At 38.3% G+C, this 16,500-nt stretch overlaps 1 protein-coding gene across 3 annotated transcripts in view; it reads left to right on the top strand.

The window, feature by feature from the left end:
- TBCEL (tubulin folding cofactor E like) overlaps nucleotides 1-16,500 on the top strand; it is a 69,895-nt gene that overhangs the window by 29,126 nt on the left and 24,269 nt on the right. For all 3 annotated transcript variants that reach the window (XM_070473465.1, XM_020891389.2, XM_020891386.2), the window contains exons 4-7: nucleotides 1,120-1,301; nucleotides 2,604-2,860; nucleotides 5,539-5,665; nucleotides 7,123-7,239. In XM_070473465.1, the coding sequence (XP_070329566.1) occupies nucleotides 1,120-1,301; nucleotides 2,604-2,860; nucleotides 5,539-5,665; nucleotides 7,123-7,239 (683 nt within the window). The remainder of the gene's footprint in view (nucleotides 1-1,119; nucleotides 1,302-2,603; nucleotides 2,861-5,538; nucleotides 5,666-7,122; nucleotides 7,240-16,500) is intronic.

The following is a 16,500-nucleotide window of genomic DNA, read 5'->3' as shown; positions in this document are numbered from 1 at the left end:
CTGTGTGGAAGGCCTTTGTATCATTGGTATCCAGGTGGTAGAATGCAGTAAAGGATTGGTCCATGTGTGGACTATTCAGCTGTGTTGTGGCCACACACTAAACTCCAAATCTTAGACATATGTTACCCAAATCCTTGGTACCATTTGATCACAAAAGATATCAAACAGGAGAATATATGCCAACTGGTATGAATCTCTTGCACTTTAAACTGAAGCCTAGTGTGCCGTGCTCAGTTGTGTCCTACTCTTTGCAACCCCATGGACTGCAGCCTGCCAGGCTCCTTTGTCCACGGAGATTCTCCAGGCGGGAATACTGGAGTGGGTAGCCAGTCCTTCTCCAGGGGAACTTCCCAACCCAGAAATTGAACCACGGTCTCCTGCATTGCAGTGGATTCTCTACCACCTGAGCTACCCAGGAAGCCCTAAAAAACCTAGTACAGTGCTTAGTGAATAGTTAAGTCAGTAATCAATGAAGCTGATTTCCACTTTTTTTCTTTCTTATGTACCAAGTTACTCGCTAAATCATTAGGTTGATGATCATGTTTTCTCTTTTGTAATGTAGTCACAGATGCTTTTTATTTTTGAGTAAATATAGTTTAAAGTTTGGTGCATCTTTGGATCAAGCTGGAAGTGTTTTCTAAATGATTACATAATTAATTTTGAATACCTGAATTGTTACCATGTGGTCTTCAATAAACCTTTAATTAGCCTTAATATTGTACTGAGGATGGAAGAGATATTCAAAGAGAATTACTTGTACATAACCCAGTCTCAGCTCTTTAGAAAATGTTGCCTAAATGATCTTTTCTCCAAAATATCGTATAGTGGTATCAAAGAGAATATTATACAGAGCAGAATCAAAAACTTTGCCAAAGGCAACATAGAAAATTCTTCTTTTATACCATTAATTTTCAGTGATGCTATAGAAAGGAATTAAATCATTTGCCATAATTTGTTGAAATTATTTCTGCCTCTCTGTGCATACCATCTCTAAACAGGACTCTACAATATAAATGGCATTTTGCCTGGAGACCCACTCACTTAGGTTTTCTTGACTATGATTGCTGTTTAAAAGCTCTGATTACTGCTTAATATGCTTTTCTTTTTTTTTCTCCATAGGTCAGTAAAATTGTGTCAAATGTTCCCCAGTTGGAGTTTCTAAACCTGAGTTCCAACCCTCTGAATTTATCAGTTTTAGAAAGAACATGTGCTGGGTCCTTCTCTGGGGTTCGAAAACTTGTCCTCAACAACAGCAAAGCTTCTTGGGAGACAGTCCACACGATACTGCAGGAGTTACCAGAGTAAGCCCAAAGGGCGTGATGGAGAGGGAACTATGTTGCCGTCTGTGTTAGTACCTAGAGTTACTCCTGGCCTCCCACCTCAGACATACTAGAACTGCAGATTGAATGGAGAATGAGGTTAGAAAAATGAAGTAATTAAATGAGGGTGTGAGGGTAATCTAGTAGCATTTTCATTGGAATACTTGTACAGTGTTGAGTAGCACCAAGACATAGGATATGTCATCCTTTGGCTAGAAAATATCCCTGAGGAGCACTTATCATTTCAAGATCAACCCAGCCTTTCTCCATTTTAATCTTCTGCTTACCCTGATTCCAGAATTTTGCCTTGGCCCTTTTCTTTGGGAGGAAAGAATCATAGTGTCTCTAAAATATATTAACACTCAGATGATTAAGTAAGTGCCTAGCTGGCATGATGGGAAAATGGACCTCATATTCTTTTCAATAATTTAAGCAGGAAATTATATTTCTGTTTGTCAGTTTAGAAATGTTTTGTTATGTTTTGTTTATATCTATCTTTGTATATGCACATAAATATTCAAAGAAAATAGTTTAAAGAGATATATGAAGCTGTAGTCTCCTTGAGTGTCTAAATACGAAAATTATTAAAGCCTTTCAGAATCTGGTCTCAGCTCACTTATTCCATCTTAGTTTCTCACTCTCCCTCTAATGAGATTGGTTTTCTCACTGCATGCAACATTTAGCATAGCATGGAATGAGCTTTAAATCACAGTTCCACTTCCTAACCATATGACCTTTGATAAGCTTATTAATCTCTTGTCTATAAAGTGGGCATAATTAAAATTTCAGAAGTGGAAGTATGGTATATAAAGCACCTGCACAAGGCCTGATACAGGGTAGGAATTCAATAAATGATAGCTATTATTTCTATTTCTAAACACCATTCATGTTGTTTCTAGAATTTTCTTTTATCTCCTCTCAATTTACCCAACGCTGCCCCTTCTTCAAGGCCATGCATCCTTTCCTGACTGTTCCAACTACAATTTCAATTCCATTCCTATATGAAGTGGTATTGCACTTACAGTGCTGCTTCATTTAGCATTTATTTATTTAAGCATAAAATTACTTTAGTACTGGGTTCTATCATTCTCTGCTCTTTTATGTATTTTAGGTTTGTCTTCCCAACTGTATCTTAAACTTCAGAAAGACATCTTTATATTTTTTCTACTATACCTAGCAGAGTTTCATATGTAGTAGATGTTTATTTACTGAGTGACTAAAAATAGGAGCAAAGTAGAAACTTGACTACTTTAAACAATGAAATATCTCCTTTTTTCTCTGCAGTTTGGAAGAACTCTTCCTGTGCCTTAATGACTATGAAACAGTGTCTTGTCCTTCTATTCGCTGTCATTCTCTTAAGCTACTACATATAACAGACAATAACCTCCAAGACTGGACTGAAATACGCAAGTTAGGAGTTATGTTTCCCTCACTGGATACCCTTGTCCTGGCCAACAACCATTTGAACGCTATCGAGGAGCCTGATGATTCACTGGCCAGGTTGTTTCCTAATCTGCGATCCATCAGCCTCCACAAGTCAGGTGAGGGACATGCTTGTTTTCATTCTACATGCAAATTGATCTGCACTTATGCATGAAATACAGTGAAAGTGTATTTCTTTCCATCATAGCTCTGCCTTCTTACAGGATGATTTTACAGAGTGACATGTAGATGTCTATTGATTAGCTAAATTTAAGGCATTCATTTTCATAAATGCTCTGGTAAATATCAATATTTCTCAAATATTCACTTGGCATAGTGTTATGTTAGCTGCTGTTAATATTTTATATATTAAAGGGGCCATGCTATGAAAGAAGTGAAATGAAATTGATGAATTGGGTAGTAAAAGGAAGGGTAAAAGAGTACAAAAAGTTACAAATAAGATGGTTTTGTCTGGATTTAGGTTAAGGAATCCCAATCCTTTCAAATTCTCACTTATCTTTTCTAGTATTTACATATAATTCATTATCAGTGTGTTGCCATTGATTCTGCATATAATAGGAATGAATATTTTAGCCTAATTTTAAAAATGAGTAAACGTTATTATTTGGAGTCAATATTCACATCACAATTGAGCAGAGAGTACATAGAGTTCCCATATGCTCCCTGCCCCTACTCATGCAAAACCTCCCCTTCGATCAACATCCCAGCACCAAAGTGATACATTCAGTTTACCTACATTGACATCATCCAAAGTCCAGAGTTCACACTCTTGGTGGTGTTCTTTGTGTGGGTTTGGACAAATGTGTAGTGACACACATCTACCGTTGTAGTATTGTACATCATGGTTTACCACCCTAACTATCCTCTGCTCTCTGCCTGTTTATCGCTTCTGCCTCCCTGATCCCTGGCAACCACTGATGTTTTTGCTGTCTCCATAGTTTTGCCTCTTCCAGAATGTCATATAGTTGGAATCATACAGTGTGTAGCCTTTTCAGATTGGCTTCTTTAACTGAGTAATTCACTTCTTTTAGTTTAAATTCCCTCATGTCTTTTCATGACTTGATAGCTCATTTCATTTTTAGTGGTAAATAATATTCCATTATCTGCATATACCACAGTTTACTTATCTACTCATAAACTGAAGAATATCTTGGTTTCTTCCACATTTTGGCTTAATTAATAAAGCTGCAAACCTCCGTGTGTAGGTTTTTTTGTTGTTGTTAATAAACTAGAATAACGTTTATTCATGTGTAGGTTTTTGTGGGGACATGTTTTCAGTTCATTTGGGTGAATAACAAAGCACAGTTGCTAGATGATATAGTAAGAGTATGTGTAGTTTTGTAAGAAGTTGCAAAACTCTCTTCTAAAGTGGCTGTACCATTTGCACTGCACCAGAAATGAATGAGAGTTCCTGTTGCTCCACATCCTTTCTCAGCATTTGGCTTTTGGCCATTCTAACAGGTGTATAGTGGTATCCCATTGTTTTAATTTGCATTTTCCTGATGGCATATGGTGTGGAACATTGTCTCGTAGCTTACTTACTGTCTATTTCTTTGCTGAGATGTCTGTTCAGGTTTTCTGCCCTAGGTTGTTATTTTTCCTATTGTTGAGTTTTAGGAGTTCTTTGTATATTTTGCATAACAAGCCTTTATCCATGTGCCTTTAGCAAATATATTCTCCCAGTCTGTGGATTTTCTTCTCATCTTTTGGCATTGTCTGCCTATTTTTTTTTTTTTTTAAGAAACCAGCTATATAAGGAAAAATAATTCTGACCTGTAACTGAAAAACCACACAATATATTTCACCATGGAGATTTTAAGGATGGGAATTAAGTCTTAAAAACAAGTGATTATAAAGCCATTATCCTTCAATTAAAATTTTTTAAAAAACAAGTGATTTGCATAAGGAAACTTTATTTCACAACTGACACCGCTTGAACTAACGCCATTCTTCCTCCTAGATAGAATGCTGTTGTGAAGAGGACAGCAGTGACCTGGGTTGGTTATGCACCAGTGTATTGCTCCTCTGCCTTTACCCTTGCTGAAGGCTGATAGAAATAGGAAGAGAAGAAAGGGACTACGTTGTTCTCTGCAATGGATTTAATTAATGTGTTGTAAAACTGACCAGGAATATTTTTCCTACCACTGCCAAATACAGACTTGGATGCTACATTTGTTCACAGCCATAGGAAGAGTTTCCTTTTAGGACTGACAAGTCTTAATTTGTTGCCTATTTTCCTGCCCAAGGGGTTCACGTTTTTTGTGTCTCAATTTGTTTGTTTTAAATTTTAAATCTGTTTTCCCTATCCCCAAAATGGAGATAGTTGAAAGATAATATTTAGTTTCTGGTTCTGTGGACCTTGCCCGTTTTAGTACTTGTTAAGTAAAAATTTAGTCTGGCAGTATCCACTCTTAGATTTTGTGAGTCTGTATTTGATGAAAGAGTTGATCACATCACTTTTAAGATTTTGTAATCATGGCATCCATCCTGCTTATTAAACCACCGGTGGTCCCCTTTCCCAGCCTTTTGGGTAGAGAATCAGTAGATGAGTGAATGTTGGAAAGTAAAGGGGATCCCTTGAACACTGGGGTCATGGAGAAAGGAGAGGCTGTAGGGAAGTTTCTTGGATAAAGAAAAATTTCAGGATCTAGAACTAGCTTTTGTGATCATTTTAGCATTTCAGAACTTATTAATGGAAATAATTTGTTTGGTGACATTTATCTTCTCATTTGTATGCTTTTCTGGGTTTACTTAAACAGTATGTTTCTCAAATTAGGTTTGCAGTCCTGGGAAGACATTGACAAACTAAACTCATTCCCTAAACTTGAAGAAGTGAGATTGTTAGGAATTCCTCTTCTGCAGCCATACACCACCGAGGAGCGAAGGAAGCTGGTAATAGCCAGGTCTGTTGTCCTGATTAGTCTGCTTTCTTTCCTCGGTGCTTTGTTGTTCCATTAAAGGGATTATGCACTATTGGAAGGTGGGAGGAAGTCCACTGCGTGTTTATCCATCTCCAGAACAGACTGTGCTAGAGCTTCTGCAGCTCCAAATTCTAGAAGAAAAGGAATGTAATATGATATGAAAAATGTGAAATATAATTCATCTGCCAAGACCACTGAAAAATTTCCTCACAAGTCTATTCCATTTTTATACTTTTTGATATTTACAATATTTGAAATCTTGTTTTGGGTCATAAGGAAAAAGTAAGTATAATTGGGAATCAGTTCCTTGTTTTCTCTGTTAACATAGAAGTCTTATACAGTGTAAATTCCTGGAAATCGGGCTGTTCATTAGCGTGAAACTCAAGAGAGCAGTATCTGTGGTATTTTTCTTCCATTTAGATTGACCTAAACTTCACCACCACGGTGTTATCTTCTTCCTCCAACTGTCCTGCCTTTCATGTCTGTCTCTGCTTCCCTCATGTCCCATGAGGGTTTATTTTTGTATGTATGTGTCTTTAACAGCATTAAGGTTTGGCTAAGATGTAAAGGGCCGTGGAGCTTTGCTCTGTTCTCTTATGTATATACATAATAGTTTAACAGGGTAACATTAATCTTCAAGATTCCCTAAAGAAGAGTGATTCTGTAAACTGCTTTGATCTTTCTGACCAGCTAATACCTAGCAGGTTTTTACTGCTTTCCAGTTGTTAACGTACACGTTAATATCCTACTGAGGAAATAAATTTCAGCATGCTTTTCTTCTAAGAAGAGTAAGTCTTGCATACCTTGTGCTTGGTTTTCTTTACACGATTCTTTTGTAAATATAATAAATGATTCCTGAACCACGTGACCAAATTGTACTGGCTGCTCTATAGACCTGTGCTGTTCATTGTGGCCCCATCAAGCCATGTGTGACTTGGGAACACTTGAGATCATGGCTAGTCTGAATTGAAATGTACTGTAAATGAAAAAAGACATACTAGATTTCAAATACTTTATATGAACAAAAAGAATGTGAAGTATCTTAGTTATCTTTTAGTGTCAATTATAGGTTGAAATATATCCTAGATATATTAGATTAAATATAATGTAGTATTAAAATTAATCTCATTTGTTTACTTTTTACTTTTTAAAATATAGATCCTAGAGAATTTAAATTACAATGTGTGGGTTGCATCATATTTAAGTTTGGACAGTGCCCTATAGAATCTTATTTTGAAAGGTGAGGTATTGTTATAAAAGGTCAGTGTTACTTCCAAAAATGCAACTTTAGAGATATTTTTGGTCTGTTTATTTTCTATCATGTTAGTTCATGTAAGTAGTTGTACACAAGCGGAGCTACATCAAATGCATCCTTTCAAGAGAATAAGACTGGGCCTCAAGCCAATCATTTTATTTTATCTTTTGCTCTTTATTTGTAGATTGCCATCCGTCTCCAAACTTAATGGCAGTGTTGTTACTGATGGTGAGCGAGAAGACTCCGAGAGATTTTTTATCCGTTACTATGTGGATGTCCCACAGGAAGAAGTGCCATTCAGGTAAAAACCCTCATCAGCTTAGCAACACTTTAGCAAGTATTGAGGCAACTTAAGACCTATTGCTTTAGAGCAAAATCTACTAACTTGTTATTGGACCTTCTTAGAAGACTTTGATGATAGGTTTAAAAAATAAAGGAAGAAACACAAAAAGCAAACCTGCTTTATGTCGTTTTCCATAGTGTGTTTCTTCTAGCCTTGCACTTGTATTAGGAATGTTTGGGTAAGTATTTGACTGCTTCCAGTAGTTCCCACTGCATCTTCCATATCATCGATTCCTTTTTGTTCCTTTCCTCCAGGAGCACGTTTTCACCCACCCCCAAAACTGGTCTCTTTGTTCACATTGCATCTGTTTTTAAGCTCCACTATGTTCTGCAGTTTGGAAGCCTTGGCAAATGTACATGAGGTTTAGTGATTATGAGAAAGGGACTAGAAAATAGACTCCTTAAGTAGGAAATATTAAAGAAATGAGGATGTTGAGTCAGAAGAGAAATGCTGACGCCTGAATATGAAGGGTTAATACATATTGTTTGGTGAGAAACTAATATTCTATAAATGTAAAGGAAATGTAGCAGATTTTATATAGGTAGACATAAAGGGAAAAAGACTCCCTAAACAGGTTTTTGGGTATTGGAAACTAGAATCAGTTACCCCAAAAGTTATTCTTTTCTTAAAGAGTTTAAGAATAACATTCAATAGGAGGAGTTTCAGACAACAAGATGCAAGTTAAGACTGAATGTGAGTCAAACCACATTCTGTTTACAAATTTCTGTGATTCTAATTCATTCCTGTCATCTGGCACATAACACTCAGTCATGTCCGACTCTTTGTGACCGTCTGTACTGTAGCCTGCCAGGCTTCTCTGTCCAAGGGATTCTCCAGGCAAGAAATCTGGAGTAGGTTGCCATTCCCTTCTCCAGAGAATCATCCCGACCCAGAGATCGATCCCAGGTCTCCTGCATTGCAGGCAGATTCTTTACCATTTGAGCTACAAGGAAGTCCTAATTCATTCCTACTGAACATTTTTTCCCCCAGAGTTCTGTTATTTACAGACTTTAAGAGAGTTTCCATACTGTAAGGCTCAACCAGGGCTGTGTAAGAGATTTGTGCTATTAGCAGTAGAATTTTAATGCTTAACTGTTTAAAATATTAGACAATTAAGTAAGGATTTTGAAGGTAAACTTTTAAAATTAGCTAAGAACAGCTATTTAGGAAGAAATACAGCTATGCCTTTAGCACAAACCAGAAATATTAAGTTAAACCATGTAAAAAAAAATTTTTAGGTTAAGAAAACTATAGTCTGATATCTATAGTTTCATTTGATTCAATCTAATATGTTATTAGAAGAAGTAAATATTCTGGCTTTAGGTGTAAGTCTGTCATGACAGGTTACTTAACTTCTAGTCTGCTACAGGAAGTAGTATATATGTGGCAGTAAATTGTTTCTGTCCCTGACAGCGTAATTTTCCTAAAGTGCTTTTATGCCTCTGTAGTAATCAGTATCTTGAATGCATTTCATAGAAATCATCTTTATCCAGGGGAGGACTTTATTGGAAGGATATTGAGAAACTGAAAGAATTGCTAGATGGTCTAGAGAACCCGGTTTAGACAGGAACCAAGGAAGGCAAGGATAGCCAAGGTTCCCTCTTACAGTCTTCTTTATAGATTTCCGTTGGCACGCTGTGCTGACTTCACCAGTGAACACTTGCAGCGGTGTCATGGACTTTTGATTTCCCCATTAGTGCTGAAAATAATTTGTTACTGACCTTTGCTTCATTCCCTAAGTTCAAACCTATGCATCTGACCAATTGATTGGCTGTGTTTAAGGCATGTGCCCACACTCTGTCTCCCCAGAGATAAGAAGTGAGTTTATCTGTTCCTTTTTGGCTTCTGCAGTGAGAAGTAATAATCTTGCTTCCCCTAATCTTGGGACTTCTTCCTATGTAGAAGCAATTCAGCAAAAAGAACATTTACTATAGTCTGGCACAGAGATTACTTTGATTAACATCTAGATATATACCTTTTCTCTGAAGTTATATATTAAACATTTCTTTTCTTACCTACCCTAATAAATTTATTATACAAATGAAAACACATTTCTTTCTCCTAATGAGATAACCTATTCCAATCCTATGTAGACTGTGATCAATTACCTGCTACCAAAGATTGATGCAGTCAAGCTATTTTAGTTACCACTCTGGCCTTGATGCCTTTTTTTGTAATTATGTCTCTCTTCTCACTCACTAGTAGTAAGTAGTTACAGTTAGTAGTAGTAGCTCGATGCTACCGCCTGGTCTCTTCCTTCCTTCCTGATACTGAAATATTGAAATGGGCAACCAGATTTCAATGTCTCCCAGCATCCCTGGCCTATACAATGTTTTCCAAGAGTGTGTGTGCTCTGCTCATTAATGTATTTTGAAAGGCCTTGGGGAAGGAAGTATCTCTGGGTCTTTGTAGGGTCCAAGGATGGAGAATGGGTGAAGTGGTAGGAGGAAGACAGTAATTTCCTTCATCCCTGTGTCTTGAAGTTTCTGAATTCCCCCTTCCACATTAGCTCAAAGAATTTGTGACATTTCAACTTGTTTTAGCATAGACCACCACCACTGAGTCCAATTTCCACTCAGCCAGCGTAGAACCACTCTAAATAATTCTAAACCACTGAAGCTAGCCACTAGGTTTTTTTAAAATTCAGAACCTTTGGTAATATACCTACACAAAATCAGCCAGATCTAGAATTGCTTTTTTTCCCCTTGGTTAACACAACTTATTTCTTATATTACCTATATTCATTTCCCATATGTTTATCCATATAAATGACCAAAGACTTGTAAATGTTTTGATGTTTTTGTAATTGATCCCACAAACAATGCTGTGATTTGATTGATGGTGGTGCAGTAGAGTATGTATGTGGAGTTCAGTTCAATTCAGTCGCTCAGTTGTGTCTGACTCTTTGCGACCCTATGAATCGCAGCATGCCAGGCTTCCCTGTCCATCATCAACTCCCGGAGTTTACTCAAACTCATGCCTGTCGAGTCGGTGATGCCATCTAGCCATCTCATCCTCTGTCTCCCCCTTCTCCTCCTGCCCCCAATCCCTCCCAGCATCAGGGTCTTTTCTAATGAGTCAGCTCTTGGCATGAGGTGGCCAAAGTACTGGGGTTTCAGCTTCAGCATCAGTCCTTCCAATGAACACCCAGAACTGATCTCCTTTAGGATGGACTGGTTGGATCTCCTTGCAGTCCAAGGGACTCTCAAGAGTCTTCCCCAACACCACAGTTCAAAAGCATCAATTTTTCGGCATTCAGCTTTCTTCACAGTCCAACTCTCACATCCATACATGACCACTGGAAAAACCATAGCCTTGACTAGATGGACCTTTGTTGGCAAAGTAATGTCTCTGCTTTTTAGTATGCTATCTAGGTTGGTCATAACTTTCCTTCCAATGAGTAAGTGTCTTTTAATTTCATGGCTGTAGTCACCATCCGCAGTGATTTTGGAGCCCAAAAAAATAAAGTCTGACACTGTTTCCACTGTTTCTCCATCTATTTCCCACGAGGTGATGGGACCGGATGCCATGATCTTAGTTTTCTGAATGTTAAGCTTTAAGCCAACTTTTTCACTCTCCCCTTTCACTTTCAACAAGAGGCTTTTTAGTTCCTCTTCACTTTCTGCCATAAGGGTGGTATCATCTGCATATTGATATTGATATTTCTCCCGGCAATCTTGATTCCAGCTTGTGCTTCATTCAGCCCAGCGTTTCTCATGATGTACTCTGCATATAAGATAAATAAGCAGGGTGACAATATACAGCCTTGATGTACTCCTTTACCTATTTGGAACCAGTCTGTTGTTCCATGTCCAGTTCTAACTGTTGCTTCCTGACCTGCAAACAGGTTTCTCAAGAGGCAGGTCAGGTGGTCTGGTATGGCCATCTCTTTCAGAATTTTCCACAGTTTATTGTGATCCACACAGTCAAAGGCTTTGGCGTAGTCAATAAAGCAGAAATAGATGTTTTTCTGGAACTCTCTTGCTTTTTCGATGATCCAGCAGATATTGGCAATTTGATCTCTGGTTCCTCTGCCTTTTCTAAAACCAGCTTGAACATCTGGAAGTTCTCGGTTCACGTATTGCTGAAGCCTGGCTTGGAGAATTTTGAGCATTACGGGAGTGTGAGAACGCAGTAGTTTGAGCATTCTTTGGGATTGCCTTTCTTAGGGATTGGAATGAAAACTGACCTTTTCCAGTCCTGTGGTCACTGCTGAGTTTTCCAAATTTGCTGGCATATTGAGTGCAGCACTTTCACAGCATCGTGTTTCAGGATTTGAAATAGCTCAACTGGAATTCCATCACATCCACTAGCTTTGTTTGTAGTGATGCTTTCTAAGGTCGACTTGACTTCACATTCCAGGATGTCTGGCTCTAGGTGAATGATCACACCATTGTGATTATCTGGATCGTGAAGATCTTTTTTGTACAGTTCTTCTGTGTATTCTTGCCACCTCTTCTTAATATCTCTGCTTCTGTTAGGTCCATACCATTTCTGTCCTTTATCGAACCCATCTTTGCATGAAATGTTCCCTTGGTATCTCTAATTTTCTTGAAGAGATTTCTAGTCTTCTCCATTCTGTTGTTTTCCTCTACTTCTTTGCATTGATCACTTAGGAAGGCTTTCTTATCTCTCCTTGATATTCTTTGGAACTCTGCATTCAAATGGGAATATCTTTCCTTTTCTCCTTTGCTTTTCGCCTCTCTTCTTTTCACAGCTATTTTTAAGGCCTCCTCAGACAACCATTTTGACTTTTTGCATTTCTTTTCCATGGGGATGGTCTTGATCCCTGTATCCTGTACAGTGTCACAAGCCTCCGTCCATAGTTCATCAGGCTTTCTGTCTATCAGATCTAGTATGTGGAAGGAGGAGGCAAATGGGGAATTAGTTTACACTTGCAAGGTAATTCCCTCAGGCAAGGGGATTTTACTGCCTTTTCAAGCCACAGAGGAACAGTCTTATTGGACCCAGTGAGGATTTAGGGATTCAGGATATTCCCAAGTCCTCAGAGTCCTTCCTTATATATCCTTCCATTCCAATATATACTCTGTCCCCCCCATCAGTGCTCCAACTTTCATAGGATAGTTCCAATATGGATGCAAAATGACCTATAATTCAGCAACCTAGAGCATAAAATCTTGTATATTTGTTTTTATAGCTATTCAGCTTTGTTGTAAGAGAGCGAAGATCCTTTATAGGAATTTGACATTAACATTCTCTTTATGTAATATTCTCTATTTTGTACCCTTAGAATAGCAGGTGCTCATAGTCTTGAATTGTTCATTCCCTTCATGTGTTTTATTCTTGGCAGCACTCTCTCAGTCTCCTAGAGCATTTCATGTGAACTCAAGTGATAATTAGTTATTTCACCACTTCATGGCAAGGACTTGCAGAATCCCTCCCATGAATATTGTGATGTCCACTGGCCTCTGCTTGGCCAGGAACCAATCCCAAATCACCTTTAATTACCTGAGGTACTATTGCTGGGAATCTACTCCCTGGTAGCAGGCCCTTAGGGCATAGAACAGAAATCAACTCTAGCCAATTTAAGTAGAACAGGAATTTAGTAAAAGAACAATGAATACTATGTAGGGCTCAGAATTGATAAGATTAGAGAATTAGGCTTGGGCAGGGTCGAGGGGAAGGCAGGCACAGCCAAGATTTCTGTAGATCTCACTGAATAAACAGTATCCTTCTTACACTGGTCACTGGACAGTCATCAGTAAGTTGCTAGACTTCACTGCCTTCAGACATTTTGCAGCCATGCTTTTGAATGTTTGACTCTTCCTTATCTGCTGTGAGTAATCTCTGTCAGACCTCATGTCCTTGTATTTCATTTTAGGATTTAAAATTCCAGCTATAGTTAGACAGGTTTATGTCACCTTCCCAGGTTCTAGCTTCCAGGGGAGAAAGAGAATATCTACTCTTTAGCTTCTGTAGTGGGACATGGTTTCTGCCTCTCATCTATCTTAGGTTTCCCTCAAATCAGAAGGGCATTCTGATGCCAAAGTTGACATATATCCACTGTAGTACACATTCACTAGTAGTTTTCTTATAAATCTCCTGGTGGACTGATTTTTGAGCCACTATTATATGCCAGGAGCTGTTAGCCATTTTTAAAAGAATATAATAGCATTCATGCTGATGCAAGATGAAATGGTGAATAACAGAGAGGAATTTATATTAAAATACATTCATTCTGAATTAAGAGTGATGTATAAACAGGGCATTAGTACTATACTTACCATCTCTTTAATTGTCTTCCAAGTTATATGCATAATTTCTCCCCAAAACGCCAATGAATAGTGAATAGCACAGTGCATAGTTAGTAAAAGATAAAAATTTAACTTCATGGATAATTTCATGTTTCATACAGAATCACATTTACACTTTAGTTTCCTGGTGGGATTGAGGTATCTATTTATTTTGAAGAAAACATTCCTTTTCACTTGACCATGGGTTTTTTAAATCTTGATTTCCCTATAAATTCTGACTTTCCCAGCATCCTTCCCCAGTTTTTAGGCTCCCCAGTCTTCTCCTCTCATTTTCCTGTCTTGTGTCATTAATCACCAAATACCTCTGCTCAACTTAGACATAAGTAGAAAAGTTAGCCAAAATGTCTTTTGAGAGCTTGAATAAAAGGCCATTATGATACATTCAGTGTCCTTTATGGTAGCAAAGTTATTTTGTGAGTCAGCCGGATTATTCACACACATCTGTTTCCATATGATTAGTCATTTTGGCAACAGAAGACTTTAAAGATGATCCAGAAATTTACATATTCCTTTTCTCTATCTCAGAATAAAATATAAGCTCCAGTTACCTGTATCACTTCAATTTTTTATGATGAACAGAATAAAATGTTTAGAGGACTAAAGGGAGGCATTAAGAGTGTTATAATTCCTTACAGGTGCTCCCCTTCTACTGGTAGGTGGACCTGGAAGCTTAGCCTCTCTACTGTGTCTGTTTATGGTAATTATGGACTGACACACACACAAAAAGCAGAGGAGCTGCCCATATGTTTCATATTTATTTATTTTGTAAAACAATAGAAGATGAAAAATTTGTTTCATGATTCTTGGTCTTTAAACATCATAGTGTTTGCTTTTCCAATCAATAGATTTTCTTTTAGAGTCTTCATCTCTGCCTAATCTCTTCATGGCTTTTATAGCAGTAGTGTGCTATTTCAGAATCAGCTCAGTGGGTGCTGCCAGTGGTTGAAAAGGCGTCCTCACTGGGTTGGTCACATTTCAGTCATTGGACTCTCATATTTTACCAGGAGACCTTCTAGGAAATAACTCTAGATTCTAGATGGGTTTCAAAGGGCAGTTTAACTTATTTACTGAATATCTACTATGAACTGAGAGGCACTGAGCCAGAAGCTGCAGATAAGACAAAGAGTAGTATCTATTCTTAAGAAGGTTGCCATCTGGACTAAGCTAGAGATATATTTCCTTTGCTGGAGGCTCCTCATGTTCCCAACTTCTAAAAATCCAGTTATCTCAGGATTTCATCCTTGCATCTCTTCTCTTCTGTACTCATCCCATAGGTACTTTTATCTAGTCCTGTGGCTTTCCACACCTTTTGATTTCAAATAATTGCCAAATTTATTCAGCTCTGATCTGCCCCTAAATTCCAAACTAATATTTCCAGATATCTACCTGACATCTCTATCTGGATGTTTAACCCTAATGTGTCCAAAATCAAACTTTTGGTCCCTTCTTTACTTTTCCTTGGCCCCTCGCCTTCCCTGCTTTATCTGCTGCTGTGCACATTTTCCTCCATCTCTTCGTTCTTCCAGTTGCTCAAGATTAAGAGTTGGGCATCATCCCTGATTTCTTTCTCCTATACCCCACAACTAGTCCATTTTGTTTTTTTCAATTCTGCTTTCAAAAATATATAGAATCTTACTACTTCTTAGGATCGTTTTAGTTCAAGCCTTCCTCATCTCTTACCTGTATCATTATAGTTGCCTTCCAATTGTGTTACCAACTCTAAGCTTGCACTATTTACTGCACAGCAGGCCAGTAAATCAAGAGACAAGTTGTTAGGACAAGGAAGAGCTACTTTATTTTGAAGGCCAGCAGACTGAGAAGGTGATGGATTAGCATCCCAAAGGATCATCTTACTTGAGTTAGAATTCAGGCTTTTTTTATATTAAAAGGGAAGGGAATTTGGTTTGTTTTTGCAAACTTCTTGTTGCAGTAATCCTTTGTTCTTGCAGTTGTCTGAGTAGATCAGGTCACTGATGTCCCTGTAAACCTCCAAGGAGAGAAGTGCTATTCTCTGTCCTGCAGCTTTTTTATCTCATATTTTAACCAGTGAAAAGTGTTGCACTTTTAAAGGTAAGAGTCATGAGAATGTATTATAATTCAGGCTATAGGCAACATTCTTAACTTGAAGCAAAACAATAGAAGACAAAGGTTAAGTAAAATATAACAGATCTAATGTGGAGTCAGATTTGTTCTTTCCTGTTACAGTTGGCCACCCTTGCCCCATATTCTCCACATGCTGTGCTTAGTCTCTCCATCTCTCCATTCTTGGAGATCTGTGTCCGACTCTTTGCGACCCCATGAACTGTAGCCTGCCAGGTTCTTTTGTTCATGGGGATTCTCCAGGCAAGAATACTGGAGTGGATTGCCATGCCCTCCTCCAGGGGATCTTCCCAACTCAGGGTTCAAACCCAGGTCTCCCTCATTGCAGGCAGATTCTTTACCATCTGAGCCACCTGGGAAGCCCAGTTCTCCACATGGCAGCCAGTTTATAAGAACTCAAATACTTGGGGAAAAAAAATCCTTGCCGTTCATCAGACACACCAAGCAGACTCCACCTCAGGCCTTTGCATTGTTTCTGCTGTTCAGAATGTACCACATCAGCTGCAGGGCTTTCTCTCTGATTCCTCATCAGAGACTCCCTTCCTGACCAAGCTAGCTAAGACAGCTCTCACCTCTGTCTCCTGTCATTCTCTTAACCTACTGTTATTTGTATTGATCAACACCTAACTTACATTTCTTATGACTGAGTTAACCGGGTGAAGATGAGGGGAAGAATAGTCCAGCCAGAAGGGAGTTTGTGGGAAGTTAAGGCACAGAGGTATGAAATAAGTCTTTAGTTCCAGTATGACTTAATGATAAGCAATTAAATGGGATGTTGTGGCGGATAACAGTGGGGAGGAAGGTAGAAACCAGGGCAGGCCATTTAAGACCTTGGTATGCCATG

The sequence above is a fragment of the Odocoileus virginianus genome, chromosome 10 (assembly GCF_023699985.2).
Source record: "Odocoileus virginianus isolate 20LAN1187 ecotype Illinois chromosome 10, Ovbor_1.2, whole genome shotgun sequence".
Taxonomy (NCBI): domain Eukaryota; kingdom Metazoa; phylum Chordata; class Mammalia; order Artiodactyla; family Cervidae; genus Odocoileus; species Odocoileus virginianus.
The sequence above is the reverse complement of the archived record's forward strand: the minus strand, read 5'-3'. Positions and strand labels throughout refer to the sequence as shown.